We start from the raw sequence: 16,763 nt of genomic DNA, 5'->3' as shown, positions 1-16,763 counted from the left end.
AATAGAAAATTGGTTTCTATGCAATAACTCGGAGTTCCATTCAGCCAATCAAACTCAAACTTTACACAGTGCTTCCTTACCAAAAGTCCTTGCTTAGGATTGCTTTTCAGGTTCAAATGTCAAAGGTCCTTTCTATTATAAATAGAAAATAGGTTTGCTTGGGATAACTCGAGTTCCCTTGGACCAATTAAACCCAAACTTTGTCTAGTACTTCCTTATCAAAAGTGCTTGCTTGGGATTGCTTTTCAGGTTCGAAAGTCACGGTCACTGTAAATTAATAGAAAATCTGTCCAGTTCCCTTTGGGTCAATCAACTAAAACTTCATATAGTGCTTTCTGGTTTCTGTATGAAAATAGAAAACACTTAAATTTTGCATGAAACTTGTTTTGATTTGCAAAGCAGATCAGTTTGATTTTAAAATTCAAATCCTAGCTTGCTGTGCAGGCGACACATCTGTTTTTTTACGAATGTTTATTATTTTTCCATATATTTTCATCAAAACAACAGAGTATCGAATGTGAACAAAACAACACGTATAATTAATCAAAATATAATTGTGATTGATTAAACAATTAGGTGATAGCATTATGACCAATCGGATTAATTCTTATTAGTGATACATTCAAGTGACATAACATTTCTTTCTTTCTTTCTTTAATTATTTCTTTCTACATTACTCTGCCAGTCTTTTTATTGATACGTTAACTATTTTTTGTCATGTTTGTTTTTACTTTTTAACCAATGCATATAGTGATGAATCATCAGGATTGATATGATTAACACACTAATGCACGAGTGCATCAAGAAGAGGAATGATTAGAAAGAAAGAAGAAGAAGAAAAAAAAAATACAAACTGATACAGAGACCTAATCGAATGCACCGGTATTAATTTACCCGGAACCGCTAATTTTAGTAGAGTCCGAGGGTATTCGATAAATCGAGCCTACAGGAAATAAATGTTTCGGTGAGTTAACTTTCAGTTTCACTGATAAACCATTTGATAGATGCAACCAATCTTAGTTGCCATGCTATGAAAATAATAGATAACCTAATACTATGGCAACGTAATAGTTTATTTCTTGGTGCACAATTTGCATATCAGGGAGGCAACATTGAAAAAAAAATTGAAGATGGCATGTTTAGAGCTTAGTCAGCTTAACGTACAGAAACTTGGACATTAAAGTAATCTTTATTTCATTCCAATATGTATATTGCAAATGATTACAACATTACAGACAAAAAAGTACAGGGATAGGATCCGGAAACAATCTTAAAAGAACTTAAATTAGAATCTAATCGTAGCTAGATTGGCAGTTATGATTGCCAATAAGTTACGTAAGTTGTATGTACATTTTTTTGGAAGTTATGGGTACACCTTTTGCATGCTGGTGTAAGTTGAAGTGTTGCGCAGGCTTTAGTTCTACGTTGAGGCCGAGGTTATAGATATGGTCCATACGTTGCACATATTAGTGGGGCGTAAGTTGGATGAATTACTGGTTCGTTCAAAATCGTTCACATGAGTAACAAATTCCTAGCCTCTCGCCAGCTTTCACAACTTGTGCACAACATGCAATAGTCTAATTTGTTCATGGCTTGTGGCAGTGTATCGTAGAAACTCGCATGATAACCTAGTTCTAAAAGGAATGCTTGGCGATTAAAATCATAAATTTGATAGCTGCAGTGGAGCACAACTTAAGTAGGTTTGCTCTTTAGCCTTGCTGGATAAAGTCTGCATCTCTTTTGTGACAAATAATCAAAATTGAAGCTTGAGAAGTTAACTGATGGGTTCCTCTTGTGAGACCAAATTTATATACCACTTTCCCTAAATGTTTCCAATATGCCATTCAAAAATATGTTAGCTGTTACTTTAGTAATTTAATTAAGTTAAATCTGTCATCGTCCGGATCATGAATTAAGTAAATACATCACCAGGATTAAGCTTTTATACATTGGTATAGTTAGTTATCTATAATTTATTGATACATTGTGGACAAGTTGTAATAATGTTTATGCATACATTTGACTAAATTGTTATGAATATGTTACCTATATACCCAAAATTGGAAAAAAGTAAAAAGTTCAGCATATGCCAGTGTTTTTGATATATATATATCATATTGGAATAAGCTTTGCAAATTGTTAGATATGACAGAGCCATTAGTTTATTAGCCCACCATCATCAGATGGTGGGCTTTTCAAATTGCTCAGCCTCTGCATCCCTGGTCTATCCTTTATCCTTCCATCATCCTTCATCCACCCATCTGTAAGCTGTAGTCCTTGTTATCTCTACTTCTGGAGAAGTACTGGAAATATTTTTTTCAAACACCTGGTATATGGGTTCCCCTTAGTTCCTAGTTGTGCCTATTTGATTTTGAGTCTGATCCAGAAAACAAAATGGCCGCCTGATGGCCATCTTGGATTTTGACAATTGAAGTTTGTTATCGCTAAATATTTCTGGAAAAGTACTGTAGTGATATTGCTCAAACATGAGTCTGATCTGACAGGCATCCATGCAGACCTGTCAGTATTCTAATATTATGATTTCTAATTCTAAAAAAATCTCTTAGATTTCTTATATGTATGTAATTGTCTCAAACTTAATATGTAGATGTTTTGTCTCTAAGACCACAGGGGCTTGGTTTAAGTGTTTTGAGTAACATATAACATCAGTTAACAACCACAACACTATAAATTCAGCATTCACATACATTCTGAAACCTTATAAAAATCAGGGTTATCAATGTTTTTTATACATTGATAACTCCTGATTTTTATAAGGTTTCAGAAAGTAATTATATATGAAGACTGAATTTATAGTGTTATGGTTGTCATCTGATAGTCATATGGTATTCAAAATTCAGAAGCCAAGTCCCTGTGGTCAAGATACCTCTTGTATCTTTTTTTGTGAAGTGCCCATTTAATTATGAATTGGCAAGTAACCGATATGCTTACTGCTGTGAGACTATTACTTTACATAATATACATCATTTAATTAATAAATAAACTAAATTAAAAGTTCAGACCACATTTAAGCTGATCTTTCTGCTGGATTAGTAGATTTTGTTTTTAAAAAAACATCAATAAAAATGTTTTACTCTTATTTTGTATCTAAATTTCATGTCTAAATTTGGAACTTTCCATCTCAAATAGGAATAGTTGACTAATTAAGTTAAAAATGTATGAAAATGTAAACTTCTGTACAGGCAATATCGCATCATGGAAAGGTTACATGTCCTCCAGCGCCATCTGGTGGGTAACAAGACACAGTCCAGACCTCGACACCAAGAGTGTGTAGCATCTGCTCCAACCACGGACAGATTGTGGAGACAGTCTATTGAACAGGTCAGTTAAGACAGGTAAACTTGGTCAGGTCAGTTAGTCATACCTAGTTTGGTTAGGTCAGTTAGCAAGGTAAACTTGGTCAAGACAGTTAGTTATACCTAGTTTTGTTAAGTCAGTTAGCAAGGTAAACTTGGTCAGGAGAGTTAGCCAGGTAAACTTGGTCAGGCTAGTTAGCCAGGTAAACTTTGTCAGGCCAGTTAGCCAAGTAAACTTGATCAGGACAGTTAGTCAGGTAAACTTGATGAGGACAGTTAGTCAGGTAAACTTGGTCAGGACAGTTAGACAGGTAAACTTGGTCAGATGAGTTAGTTATGCCTAGTTTGGTCAGTTAGCAAGGTAAATGTGGTTAGGACAGTTACCAAGGTAGATTTGTTCAGGACAATTAGCCAGGTAAAAACTAGGTTAGAGCAGATAACAAGGTAAGCTTGGTCAGGCCAGTTAGCCATGTAAACTTTGTCAGGCCATTTAGCCAGGTAAACTTGATCAGGACAGTTAGCCAGGTATACTTGGTCAGGCCAGTTAGCCAGGTAAACTTGGTTAGGTCAGTTAGCCAAGTAAACTTGGTCAGGCCAGTTAGCTAGGTAAACTTGGTTAGGTCAGTTAGCCAGGTAAACTTGGTTAGGTCAGTTAGCCAGGTAAACTTGGTTCGGTCAGTTAGCCAGGTAAACTTGGTTAGGTCAGTTAGCCAGGTAAACTTGGTTAGGTCAGTTAGCCAGGTAAACTTGGTTAGGTCAGTTAGCCAGGTAAACTTGGTTAGGTCAGTTAGTTAGGTAAACTTGGTTAGGTCAGTTAGACAGGTAAACTTGGTTAGGTCTCAATGTGATTTTTGAATTTTTAGTTAATTATATGATAATTGTGTTTCTTTATTCCTGCATTACTTGTTTTTGTGTTGATATTGGTTGTGTTATAAAAATTACCAAAGTTAATTGTATTTGTTAGCTTTCAGATGTATTTGCAAATTTTGTATTTCCTGATGTCATTCATTTCTTTAATAAACATTTTCTATGAGAAGTTCCTGTTTTCCTCTCTCAGTGATAAATCTTTGTTTCAGCTTGGTGTGGAAATTAGCGATCCCCCAGCACATCTTGACACTGCCTTCAGAACTCTCCTGACATTGGAGGCTGTACAATTTCTTGACGAGTTGGTTCGGGAGTTTCAGGATGCTGTAGATCAGGTAAACATGCGTTTGGAGGTTTTAAAGTTTTTAGGTCGCCTAAGACGAAGTTTCAAGAGATCTGTGGCGATCTCCTTTTGTCCTTCATCGTCTATTCATAAGTAATTAATATTTTTGACTTCTCAATGCCAAGATGTCCAAGGTTATGATATAATATCATATCATATTGGTCCAGTACCATGCTGGGATAAAAGGCTGCCAAGCTTGTTAAGATAAACAACCTTGATCTACTTTCAAGGTCACAAAGGTAAAAAATGCTTAAATCTTAATGCAATTTTGGGAAGAAAACTGGCCAGATTATATCGTACAATGCAATGAAAGCCAATCTGTAATTAATGCAATATTAAATCTTTTATCACATGATACATACTGTAATGTTTCATTTTCAAAGTTTTAAAATTTTGAAGCAAAACAGATATACTTTTTATGGATTTGGTATAAATCATACTTTTCTAATATAAAGTCTATTTTCAAGGAAATCTATCTTGTGGACATTATTCTATCCTTTAAAATTGCCAAAAATAAAAATCAGTATTTTTTTTTCGTCATTTAAATTATTTTTGTTTTTTTGTTGAAGCTATTTAATTTGTTTATGTTATAGTTTTTCGAAAATGAACTTTAATCATGTAACAATCTTTAAAAATGTAAATTGAATAAACTTACTGGTAAATATAAAGTTACAATTATTAAAATTTTTAAATAAATCAAATGCAATAATAATATGATATGCTACTTTAGAGATTAATGGTGATTCAATGAAGAGATATTGCTGACAAAAAAGTCCCTATACATGAAACTTAAATTTACAACAAGTGTTTTTCTGCAATATCATGGAGACTTATAAACTGTGTACTGAGGTTGTTTTCTCCAATATTCTGTTCATTAGTGTTGTTCCAATTTATCAATTTAATCAATGATTAGTTGTTTTACCTCTGACTAATCAATCATGATTTTTTGTGATCGATTATGATTTTACTATAACATGGATTTTTTCAAGATATACAGCTAATTTCAACAATTAATAATGAAATAACACCATTTTTCATATAATTTCTGAGACAATGTCGAGTCACATTCTGGAAGTTCTAAGCGAAGGCAGAAACATTTGTCAGCCTGATTTAAGATGTCCTTATATTCTTTCAGGGATTTTGCCATGCTTTTTTGGTATGTAACCCTGTCAAAAATTGGGATAATTTGTCAGGTTTTTTTCCGGAAAATTGGCAAAATAGCATCAGCTATTTGCCTATTTCTATCTTACTGGTTTCCAATTGCGAAAATTTAGGTTGGAGTTTAAAAAAATAGTGGGATGATTTTGGAAATGGGGCCTTATAGCAGATTCTTTAGTAACATGGCAGAATCCCTGACTGTGTAATGAAGAATTGTTTTAAGTTTTCAAGCCGTTTCATGAAATACCTGAATATCCATGTATGAATATGTATTTCGTCATTTCAGATATCAATCTAATTTTGCTTTTCAAAAACAGAAGACTTTAAAATATTTATGATCATAATTTTATTTAAAAAAAAACAGATGCTGATTTCTCGTCAGTTGAAGAAATTGAATCTGGACACATCTGGAAAGCTGCCAGAGTTTAGTAAAGATGACAGTATTCGTCATAGCAACTGGACCGTAGCTTCTATCCCTCAACGACTCAAATGTCGACATGTAGACCTCGGAGATGTGTCGCCTAGCAACATGGATCACTTTAAGGCTGCTCTGAAATCCACTGCTCAGGGGATACAGGTAGGTGTAAATCTTTAAAAAAAAATATAGACATTTTTCACCTGATTTCATGCTACTAGCAATGTATACATTAGTAATTTAGGCCTAAAACCTTATAAAATTTTATGCATTGAGGGGCTGCGGTGGCCGAGTGGTTAAGGTGTCTCGACACTTTATCACTAGCTCTCCACCTCTGGATTGCGAGTTCGAAATCTACGTGGGGCAGTTGCCAGGTACTGACTGTAGGCCGGTGGTTTTTCTCCGACTACTCCGGCTTTCCTCCACCTCCAAAACCTGGCACGTCCTTAAATAACCCTGGCTGTTAATAGGACATTAAACAAAACAAACGAAAAAAAAAAAAAAAAAAAGCATTGAGGATTTTAAGAAAGTTTTTTACCTGTGAAAGTCCTAGAATTTGAGGACTCTGTATCAACCATTTATAAGTATTTATCATACTGCTGTGAATGCTGATTGTAGGTCGATAAAAATCATCTTGTTTCACTTTGACAGTCCTGCTCCTGCTCCATTTCGTCTTATGACTTGATCCAGATAGTTGATTGGTTGTTGTCAGGGTAGCCATATAATATCTTGGCTTCTGATGACTGGTCGACAGTCACTATCGCATGAATGATGTAATAGATCCTCAGTTTCAACATTTTACACTGAGACATCTAATATACACCAAAAACACTAGGTGTCTCTACTCCAAAACAGGTCGCATAAAAAACATGTGTCTCAACTCCAAGATAGGTTCCACCAAAAAAACATGTCTCAACTCCAAGATAGGTTCCACCAAAAACACTTGGTGTCTCTACTCCAAAACAGGTGAAATAAAAAAACAACATGTGTCTCAACTTCAAGATAGGTTCCACCAAAAACACTTGGTGTCTCTACTCCAAAACCGATGAAATAAAAAAACAACATGTGTCTCAACTCCAAGATAGGTTCCACCAAAATAACATATGTCTCAACTCTATAATAGGTTACAACTAAAGCACAAGGTGTCTCAACTCCAAAATAGATTATTACAAAAGCAGAGGGTGTCTTAACTCCAAAATAGGTTACACCAAATATACTTGGTGTCTTAACTCCAATGTAAGTTAAACATCATATATAGCAACACAAAAGTCTGTTACAAAAAAAACCCAGACATGTCAACACAAAAAAAGTATATTAAACCATACACACAATGTGTCTCATCACAAAACATTCTGGACTGTTGTCTTACCACAACTTTCCCTCCTTTAACTATGTCATGTTTGGGTATGGCCTTGATTTTACCAACAAGCTGTATGTAGCCTTATTTGTCAGGTAGTAGACTGGGTGACCTCTGTAGACAGGTGGGGTTTATCGACTGCCCTATGTTACCTCAGTAGATAGGTGTGTTGTATTGACAGCCCTAGGTGACCTCAGTAGACAGGTGGGGTTTATCGACTGCCCTATGTTACCTCAGTAGACAGGTGTGTTGTATTGACAGCTCTAGGTGACCTCTGTAAACAGGTGTATTGTATTGACTGCCCTATGTTACCTCAGTAGACAGGTGTGTTGTATTGACAGCTCTAGGTGACCTCTGTAAACAGGTGTATTGTATTGACTGCCCTATGTTACCTCAGTAGACAGGTGTGTTGTATTGACAGCTCTAGGTGACCTCTGTAAACAGGTGTGTTGTATTGACTGCCCTATGTTACCTCTGTAGACAGGTGTGCTGTATTGACAGCCCTGTGTGACCTCAGTAGACAGGTGTGTTGTATTGACAGCTCTAGGTGACATTTGTAGACAGGTGTGCTGTATTGACAGCTCTGTGTGACCTTTGTAGACAGGTGTGTTGTATTGACAGCCATGTGTGACCTCAGTAGACCGGTGTGTTGTATTGACAGCAATGTGTGACCTCAGTAGACAGGTGTGCTGTATTGACAGCCCTAGGTGACCTTTGTAGACAGGTGTGCTGTATTGGCAGCCCTAGGTGACCTCAGTAGACAGATGTGCTGTATTGGCAGCCCTAGGTGACCTCAGTAGACAGATGTGCTGTATTGACAGCCCTAGATGACATCAGTAGACAGGTGTGTTGTATTGACAACCCTGTTTGACATCAGTAGACAGATGTGCTGTATTGACAGCCCTAGATGACATCTGTAGACAGGTGTGTTGTATTGACAACCCTGTTTGACATCAGTAGACAGATGTGTTGTATTGACAACCCTGTTTGACATCAGTAGACAGATGTGCTGTATTGACAGCCCTGTGTGACCTCAGTAGACAGGTGTGTTGTATTGACTGCCCTATATGACATTTGTAGACAGGTGTGTTGTACTGACAGTCCTGTGTGACCTCAGTAGACAGATGTGCTGTATTGACAGCCCTGTGTGACCTCAGTAGACAGGTGTGCTGTATTGACATCCCTAGGTGACATTTGTAGACAGGTGTGCTGTATTGACACCCCTATATGACATTTGTAGACAGGTGTGTTGTATTGACATTCCCTAGGTGACATTTGTAGACAGGTGTGTTGTATTGACAACCCTAGGTGACATTTGTAGACAGATGTGCTGTATTGACTGCCCTGTGTGACCTCAGTAGACAGGTGTGCTATATTGATATCCCCAGGTGACCTTTGTAGACAGGTGATTTGTATTGACTGCCCTGTGTGACCTCAGTAGACTGATGTGCTATATTGACAGCCCTAGGTGACCTTTGTAGACAAATGTGTGGTATTGACAGCCCTAGGTGACCTTTGTAGACAAATGTGTGGTATTGACAGCCCTATGTTAACTCAGTAGACAGGTGTGTTGTATTGACAGCCCTCAATGACATAAGTAGACAGGTGTGTTGTATTGACAGCCCTGTGTAACCTTTGTAGACAGATGTGTTGTACTAATAGCCTGGTGTGACCTCTGTAGACAGGTGTGTTTTACTAACAGCCCTGGGTGACCTCTGTAGACAGGTGTGTTTTACTAACAGCCCTGGGTGACCTCTGTAGACAGGTGTGTTTTACTAACAGCCCTGGGTGACCTCTGTAGACAGGTGTGTTTTACTAACAGCCCTGGGTGACCTCTGTAGACAGGTGTGTTTCACTAACAGACCTAGATGACCTCTGTAGACAGGTGTGTTTTACTAACAGCCCTTTGTGACCTCTGTAGACAGGTGTGTTTTACTAACAGCCCTGGGTAACCTCTATAGACAGGTGTGTTTCACTAACAGACCTAGATGGCCTCTGTAGACAGGTGTGTTTTACTAACAGCCCTGGGTGACCTCTGTAGACAGGTGTGTTTTACTAACAGCCCTGGGTGACCTCTGTAGACAGGTGTGTTTCACTAACAGACCTAGATGACCTCTGTAGACAGGTGTGTTTTACTAACAGCCCTGGGTGACCTCAGTAGACAGGTGTGTTTTACTAACAGCCCTAGGTGACCTCTGTAGACAGGTGTTTTTTACTAACAGTCCTAGGTGACCTCTGTAAACAGGTGTGTTTTACTAACAGCCCTGGGTGACCTCTGTAGACAGGTGAATTGTACTAACAGCCCTAGGTGACCTCAGTTGACAGGTGTGTTTTACTAACAGTGCTGGGTAATGCGAAATGTTCATTGGAATAAGATTCACCAATGACCATCTTACAAAACCTCAGTGCCATCATTATATTCTCACTCACGGTATCCAGGTATCAGCATCTATTTCAAATAGATCAAAATTTACAAATTGTGAAATAAAAATTGCAATAAATTTGATACGTTGTCTTTAAAACATAAACAACAAAGTACCTATAATGGCCACTTATATATATGTTAATATATAATGATTGTCTATAAGGGATGGTTGACTATAAAGGATGGGTATTTATAAAGGATGGGTATTTATAAAGGATGGGTATCTATAAAGGATGGGTATTTATAAAGGATGGGTATTTATAAAGGATGGGTATCTATAAAGGATGGGTATTTATAAAGGATGGTTATTTATAAAGGATGGGTATTTATAAAGGATGGTTATTTATAAAGGATGGGTATTTATAAAGGATGGGTATCTATAAAGGATGGTTATTTATAAAGGATGGGTATTTATAAAGGATGGTTGACTATAAAGGATGGTTATTTATTAAGGATGGTTATTTATAAAGGATGGTTGACTATAAAGGATGAGACATATTGGCAAATACATGATTTGTTTGTGACAGATATGGATTTAATTTCTGGTTAAGATTTCTTTTCTATTTTCAATTATTTCTTACCCATTCGAGACTTTACTTTTTTGTGAAAATTATTTCCAGGTCCAAGAATACATTTAATATCAAGCAAATTAAAAAAAAATCATTTGATAGAGTCAGACCGGCATATTATGTAGCTGTTTGGAGTGCTGTTGTTTTGTACGATTTACTTCAATAAAATTATTTTTGCAACATTTTGATATATCTGTAATATTCCTTAGCACATTTAAGTCCACAACAAATCATAGATTTAAACAAAATCATCAACAGGTAGCCTGCAGAGGCTAAAAAAAGAAAAGTCCCTGAAAGCCTGTAGGCAATCCACAGGAAATTACTTTATTTGACTGGTAATTAGGCCCCTACTCGGCATAAGACATCTCCCCTTTCTATCGTGTCATTGGGAATCAGACCAACATTCAGTAATAAGCCCCCTCCCTAAATTGTTTTTTGTCCAGAAAATCTTGTAACAAAATCATTTAAACAAATTTTTAAATTAAAAAAAAAAATTTTGTCTGTTCCATCAACACTGGAATAAACTTTATATTATGAGATTTTTGGACATTTAGTTAAACATCTATTGTATGCGAGGCATGCAAAAACCTCACAGGAACTTATGTGTATATATGTGTACTGCATTGTAACTTTACCTGGTTATTTCCATATTTCTAAGTGAAATGGTAAAAAAAATAGCTAAAAATATCATTGATTTAAACTAGGATTATATATAATACAAATAGAAAAACAGAATTCTAATACGCATTTGAAAGTGTCAGCATAGATTAACATTATGTCAAAGGTTCAACAACAGCTTCTCATATTTTAGGTATTTTCCATTTGCCGAAAACCAAAATAATTGCTATGAAACCTGTCCTGGCCAACATTCAGCTATAAGTCCCCTCCCTTTAAAATCCCTTTCTACTAGGGGTGGGGGTCTTATTGCTAGTCAAGTACTGTATATTTGATATTGAAGACAAAAACAGAAAAAAGGAATTTTTTGGACGTACATTTGTATATAAAGTAGAAATGTTACAGGACTTGCTAACTTAAAATAAAAATAAAATTTACTAGTATAGATACATTGCATGTTTTTGTATATCTGTGAACATTTCTACCAGTAAATGATCTAAAATATATAGCATTAAATGGTTCAAACCACAAGAGTGTATCCACAATTTTTTTATTTTACAGTAAAAAAAAATATCTGATTGAGACAAGCTTTGGAAACAAAAAACAAAAAAACAAAACAACATTAATACCAAATAAATGATGAATTTACCATGTCATCTGTTATTGCTTCGCAAAACTGGACTAGTTTACCAGAGTGGTAAAAATACACACAGAAATATGGCAGTTTCAATAAAAAATTCTGACTTACCTTGGGTACATTTCTTCAGTGTTCTGCCCACAGTACTGATACAGTGACTAGAGTGGCCTCCCTTTATAGGTAGCCGCTCATTGCAGTGTTGATCACACCTCTCGGCCAGTGTTAGAATTCCCAGGATGTTGATCTTTGAGGAAGAGCTAGGCTGTCAGGTCTGCCATGAAAACTGTTAAATCCCAGAAACACCTGCTCCCTGGCATTTGTGTCAGTGATTATCTGTATTTTTGAATATATTTCATTGAAATGTGGTTAAGTTCAAAATCAAGATGTTTTAAAAGTCTGTTACTTATATTGTAATTTTATCACAAATGTGTGTGTTTCAAAAACATTTTATTTATTTAGCTTCTAAATATTTATTTTGAAATTTTAATTCTGATTATTAAAGCTATGAAATTTATACTAAAGAATATTTTCCAAGGAGTTGTATATTTATGATTTTCTCAAAAAACAACCCTACATGTTTTACTAAAAACTGCATTTTTTTGATGCTGGAACAATATATCTAAAGAAATATATTACATTATTTCAATGATATTTTAGATTATATACACCAGGAACGGGGGGGTTCTAAATTTTCCTATTTTTCAACATATTTAAAAAAAAAAAAAAACACTTAAAAAACATGTTTTTAAAGATGTACCATAAAATTTGTTATTCTGTTTAAAGTGTGCTCTAAATTAAACAATATTTCTAAAAATGCATAATGTTGCAAAAAAAAATGTTGCATTTTTAGGATTTGTAGATCATCCATTACTGAATGGACTATTGATAGACTATTTCCATAAGACGTTTACAGAAAAAAATACAATACACAATATTTTAATGATATTTTCTAAATTCTAAAATATTTTCTGCAAAGTTTACATGAACTTATTTTTGGCAGTGTGAATTATGGTAGATCATCGAAGTAACAAAACCTTTTGTAGAATTTTAATTTAAAATGTCTTTATAGGCTGGTGAAGATATATTTATTAGGGGTAAAATACGGTACATCAGGGCCCTGTTGTTCAAAAGGTGATTAGTTTAACTGCTTCATTAGTGAAAATCTCATTTCTCCTTTACTTCAAATCATATATGTGTATATTCTTCAAAATAAGCAGGTATAAAAAGACTGATGAGTGTTATAGAATCAGGAAATTTTGTCAAATAAGTTTTTCCAGAAATTTTTATATCAGGATTTTAATATTCACAGTTGTTAAACTGTGATTAGCCTAATCACCTTTTGGGCCCTCAGGTGTTGGGTGGTTAGGTGATCAATATGGAAGTCACACCCTTCCTGCGTGTTTATCACTCTCTGGATAATGGTCTCCTGGACCGAGGATGTAGCTCGCACCTCTCAATCAACATTTGCCACACTCTTGTGGGAAAAGCTACACCTTCCCAAAACCAATTAACACAGCATGATTTTAGAATCAAACACCATTACAATGTCCGTCTGCGTTGTATTACTTCTTTAGAATTATCTCTGTTAATTTAGAATAAAGATACCATAAAAGTATGAGTGTTGAAAAATGTCTGTCAGTGTTGAATAAGTTTTTGAATTATCTACATGTATGTTAATTTAAAATGTCATAAAAATAATTTAAAATGTCATAAAAATATCTGTCAGTGTTGAAAAATCTCTGTCCGTAATGTACAAGCTCTTGAATTGCCTCTGTTAATTTAGAATAAAAATTGTCATAAAAATATCTGTCAGTGATGAAAAATGTCCGTCCGTGTTATATAAGCTTTTGAATTATCAATGTTAATTTAGAATAAAAATGTCATATTAAATATCTGTCAGTGATGAAAAACGTCCGTCCGTGTTATATAAGCTTTTGAATTATCAATGTTAATTTAGAATAAAAATGTCATAAAAATTTCTGTCAGTGTTGAAAAATGTCCGTCCGTTTTGTATAAGTTTTTGAATTATCAATGTTAATTTAGAATAAAGATGCCATAATAAATCTGTCAGTGTTGTATAAGCTTTTGAATCATCTATGTTAATTTAGAACCAGGAAGTTACTATCAATAAAAGATTTTGAACTTTCAATTTAATTTAGAAGCATCGACGTGTCCTAAAATACTGTCAATCATGACTGTTAGATGGAATAACACATAATACATCAACTTCCAAGCCAAAAATGGCGGCACGACAGGGCCGTTCAACACAAAGAAATGAACCTCGGGACTGCAACATCAGACTCTTCTGTTAGGCGTATTGGCAATTCACTCGGCAATTCGCTCATTAAATATTCTAAAATTGTGTAGTTATTTGAATTCTTAATTTGCTTTACCCCATAATTATGAATATAATTCTTTATTTCGGCTTCCAAGATCTTCTTCCTGCTGTTGTAGTTTACAACTACACCGAGTTGAAGACGCTGTTATTTAGGCATAATCTCTTTTCCGACTCTCAACAGGTGTACAATTAAAGTTACACCGAGTTGGGGCACGTTACCAAGTACTGGGTACTCCTCTTCCGGCTCTTGTAGTTTTGTCACCACACCAAGTTGAGGGATAGCAACTCACTTAATCTATCTCGGTCTAGACCCTCTTCTGACTCTTGTGGTAATTCTAAGCTGCTTGCCTACACCAAGTTAAGGGATAGTAATTATTCTATGTCGGTCTAGACCCTCTTCTGACTCTTAATTGTGGTAATTCTAAACTGCATGCTTGCCTACACCAAGTTAAGGGATAGTAATTATTCTATCTCGGTCTAGACCCTCTTCTGACTCTTGTGGTAATGCTATACTTTTCGCCTACACAAAGGTCGGGGTTCATAAATAAGTTAACATATAATTTGCCCCTCGTCTGGCTTTTGTAGCCCTTCCTCTGTGAAGCAACACATTACAGACCACTTTACACCGATTCGAGGGGTAAATGATATCTGTTGTAGTTTAGGGAGCTGAGTCTGCCCCTTGCACCAAGTTATTTTTGACTTTTTGTATCATAATGTGTCTTAGATAAATGTTGGAACAAAAGAAGGAATGAGTGTGTATATATGTATGTGTGTGTTATTACAATACTTGTATATCTGAATCATGTTTAAATATTCTTGATTATAGCATTACATGTTATGTGATACGACTTCATGCAATTAAGGCCAAATAAAAAAAAAAATGTGTTTAGGGTTACAAGTTGAGAATTTGGTAGGGTTGGTAGGAGTGTTATTTTATTTTTTCATTTTACTTATTTTTGCAGTTTAATATACTGCAAAAATAAATAAAATGAAAAAATAAAATAAAATAATAAAATCGCGAAATTGACTAATTCTAACTAATATACTATATTAGTTAGAATTAGTCAATTTCGCGATTTCGATATGTAAACTATACATGTTGGGGTATTTTTCGCAATCGATCCACCTTCGTTTGTAGTTCAAGATTATGCAAATTGATATCAATCATTCGCGATCAAAAGGACTCCGTGTAATTAGAGTAAATTTCCCCCTCACCTAAATTTCAACGTTTACAGTATATTTTTTTGGCCTAATCCTATAATAAACCTGTAGAACTAGAATTTGTCTTACACTTATTTGTTGGAATATAAAGCCTATTTCATAGAGAGTGTTTGATATGGATCTTTTTCGGATTGAATATGTAGGTTCAGTATGTTTTCAAATGATTAAGAGGGAGAGAAGAAAAGTAGAGAAAAAGTCAGTCTTACAGAGATCCGATAAAAGTCATTTAATGGTGGGTGCCAAGATCCCTCTGACATCTCATGTTATCTTGATGTTATATTTTTTTGTTGACAGACAGATTTTGATGACGGCCATTGTCCCACCTGGACCAATCAGCTTTCGGGGTTGTACAATGTTTACCGGGCCATACACGGACTAATCCCAGGTAATGAAGCCAAATCAAATTGTTACAACAGTTGCCCTGGTAAAATGGTGGCCAATTCCTAACAACTTTGGTTGATGAGAATGTTTTGGTGAAATTGATGGAGAATTAAATTTATGAACCAGAGGTCTCGGGTTTGAAAAAACTTGGTTGATGAGAATGTTTTGGTGAAATCGATGGAGCATTAGATTTATGAACCAGAGGTCTCGGGTTTGATTTACAGAAAACGCATTGACAGCCATTGTTACAAATTATTTTATTTTAATGATGTAGTGGAGCAGAGATGGGTCAGGGAGTTGAGGTGACAGATTAATTGGTTAGAGTATCTTCATAGAGAAATATTCAAATCCAGGTCTGATATGATTGGACTTAAACTTCCCTTTCCTGTTACAACATGTTGCTTTTCATCAAATTCATGAATTAATTATCAAAGACTAGATGATTGTGGGTGATACAGTGCATACAGTCTTAAAAAGTTCTAGATTTACTTTTGGCCGTGAAAAGTCATGAAATTACTTTCAGTCATTAAAAGTCATGAATTTACTTTCAGTCTGTAAAATCAAGGTGTCTGTGGTCTTGAAAGGTGCTTGAATATTCAATACAGTATTTATGTAGTTACCTATATAGATATTGGGATATATGTACCTGGAATAGTGACTCTTTGTTTAATCTTGAGTCTGGGAACACAAAGACGATTTTGTTTTTGTGTCTCACACTGATAGGCCATAAGAAAATGGGTTTGGCACCAAAATCAAGCTTGAAAAGTGGGAAGCATCAGATGTCACTAAAATGTCTCATTCCATGTAAAAATAGCTTGAAAAATTGATAATGGCATGGTAAAGGACTGGAATATGGTTTGATGAGGTCTGTATATATGCACCTTGAATCTGTGGATTCATGTCAGATGTATACTAGTATACAGAATGATGTCCTGTAGGTGTCGCGTCGATCGAACACCTTCCCGTGATCATGATGCGGCCCCGAGCCTGGAACATGGTGGAATCCAATGTATTGGTAGGGTATTCACATGTATATATAAACATATATAGAATTTTTATATTATAAGTATATAACCAGACATTCTATAGTATTTATTTGGAGAGTTTAGACTGATATTATAAA

At 35.3% G+C, this 16,763-nt stretch overlaps 1 protein-coding gene across 1 annotated transcript in view; it reads left to right on the top strand.

Annotated features, from left to right (window-relative positions):
* Nucleotides 1-906: 906 nt before the first annotated feature.
* Nucleotides 907-16,763, top strand: part of LOC117329767 (malate synthase-like) — a 31,070-nt gene continuing 15,213 nt past the window's right edge. The window contains exons 1-6 of the mRNA XM_033887892.1: nucleotides 907-964; nucleotides 3,204-3,342; nucleotides 4,394-4,516; nucleotides 6,047-6,259; nucleotides 15,554-15,644; nucleotides 16,579-16,655. Of these exons, the coding sequence (XP_033743783.1) occupies nucleotides 957-964; nucleotides 3,204-3,342; nucleotides 4,394-4,516; nucleotides 6,047-6,259; nucleotides 15,554-15,644; nucleotides 16,579-16,655 (651 nt within the window). The 5' untranslated portion in view covers nucleotides 907-956. The remainder of the gene's footprint in view (nucleotides 965-3,203; nucleotides 3,343-4,393; nucleotides 4,517-6,046; nucleotides 6,260-15,553; nucleotides 15,645-16,578; nucleotides 16,656-16,763) is intronic.

The sequence above is a fragment of the Pecten maximus genome, chromosome 6 (genome assembly GCF_902652985.1).
Source record: "Pecten maximus chromosome 6, xPecMax1.1, whole genome shotgun sequence".
Classification (NCBI taxonomy): domain Eukaryota; kingdom Metazoa; phylum Mollusca; class Bivalvia; order Pectinida; family Pectinidae; genus Pecten; species Pecten maximus.
The sequence above is the reverse complement of the archived record's forward strand: the minus strand, read 5'-3'. Positions and strand labels throughout refer to the sequence as shown.